The 1,559-nt window shown below is 38.5% G+C and overlaps 1 protein-coding gene across 1 annotated transcript; it reads left to right on the plus strand.

Moving 5' to 3' along the window:
• The first annotated feature begins 365 nt into the window (after positions 1 to 365).
• On the plus strand, positions 366 to 842 carry LOC148918306 (uncharacterized). The gene has a single exon (XM_089050539.1). It carries the CDS (start codon positions 366 to 368, stop codon positions 840 to 842), a length of 477 nt encoding a protein of 158 aa, XP_088906665.1.
• Positions 843 to 1,559: the final 717 nt, after the last annotated feature.

The following is a 1,559-nucleotide window of genomic DNA, read 5'->3' on the forward strand; positions in this document are numbered from 1 at the left end:
AATAGTAATAATTGTATATATATAATTGTAAAATTGTCATGCAACATTATTTATATATAATATAATGCTTGCAAAAATAAAAAAATTGGAGGCCCCGAATTTTTGGAGGCCCTATGCGGTCAGCACGTTTTTTGTGGCTTCAATTTTCTCTGTTATGGCGGGCCAGTACAGCAAGAAAACTAAGTGAAAGCTGCACGCATGGTTTGGGTTTGCTTGATTATAAATAGCACAGCAGGTTGGAGCTAGGAAAAGCAATAAGCAATGAGAGAGAAAGAAAGAGAGAAGTGAGTTCACATTTGTATACAAAAAAAAAAAAAAAAAAAAAAAATCAATCATATTGAAGCGCGAGCGTTAGATCATCAGAAATGGCAGAATTACCAAAGTTTATTGCTCTTAAATCAGTCAAGAAACAGAAATACCTGGTCTACAAAGACCAATCCACCTCAACGCTGCCACATTTGCTCCAATGCTCCGGAGAGGATAGTCACAGCAAATACGCAAGGTTCAAAGTGGAGAAGGACGTAAACCACCCCAGTCTGGTGCATATAAAATGCACCTACAACGACAAATACTTGAGAGCGGCAAGCCAAGACAGTTCGTGGATTGTGGCCGAGGCTGACGAGAAACAGCCAAATAAAACCCTGTGGTCATGTACACTATTTAAGCCTGAGGTTTTGGTACCCCCGATACCGTACATGGATGGCGTTTACAAGTTCATCCACGTGCAAATGGGAAACCTTATAGAGCCAAGATCTGGAACGGACTTCGAGGATGCCCTCTCTGCAAAAAATGCAAAACCCACCCAAAAACTCGCCTTCATTGTCGAAAAACTTCCAGGATGATCATCCTGTTAATTTAATTTGATGTTTGTAGGTAGCGTCGTTGGAAACCCTCACGAGACTTCACTCATCCTATCAGGGTCACTTATGGGTTTAAAAAGCTTGTTGCATATGCTAAATGCAATCGCGTTCCCTGCGAGAATGGCATTTTCTTAAGTTTTCCTTATGATGTGATTTGGGTTTCAATAATATTGCATGCAGCTGCTGCTCATGCATTAATTTGTGTAACCTTGCTAAGTGGGACTAAAAGTCATACTTCTTTCGTTTTACTATTCCGATCTAGATTACTTGATGCAATCATGCATTACTTCCATGATCCAAGAATTACTGGGGTCCTTGATTATTACAAGACCAATGAGAATAATTGACACTGAGAATTGTCAAGCCAGATAAACAATAATAGTTCAATCCATGCATTTGAAGGTACGCATGTTAGAAAATCGAAAGGGGAATTAAAGATTCAAACAAAATTCTCAACACATATATCAACATCTCAGAACTTTTGTTCCATCTTCTATAAACATTTATCATTTAATCGATAAACGTGTTATTGATAATACACATTGATCAGAGACATGCTTAGATAGTTTCTTGATGATATTGATCAGAGAACTCTAACAACTGCGAAGCTCTAGCAACTTCAAGCAGTTTGATTAGTTTCTTATTTCCACTAATACGGGCTTCATAAAGTGGAGTGCTTCCCCCATCTGCAATCAGGAA

This window comes from Prunus mume, linkage group LG4 (genome assembly GCF_029339155.1).
Source record: "Prunus mume cultivar Tortuosa linkage group LG4, ASM2933915v1, whole genome shotgun sequence".
NCBI classification, from domain to species: Eukaryota; Viridiplantae; Streptophyta; class Magnoliopsida; order Rosales; family Rosaceae; genus Prunus; species Prunus mume.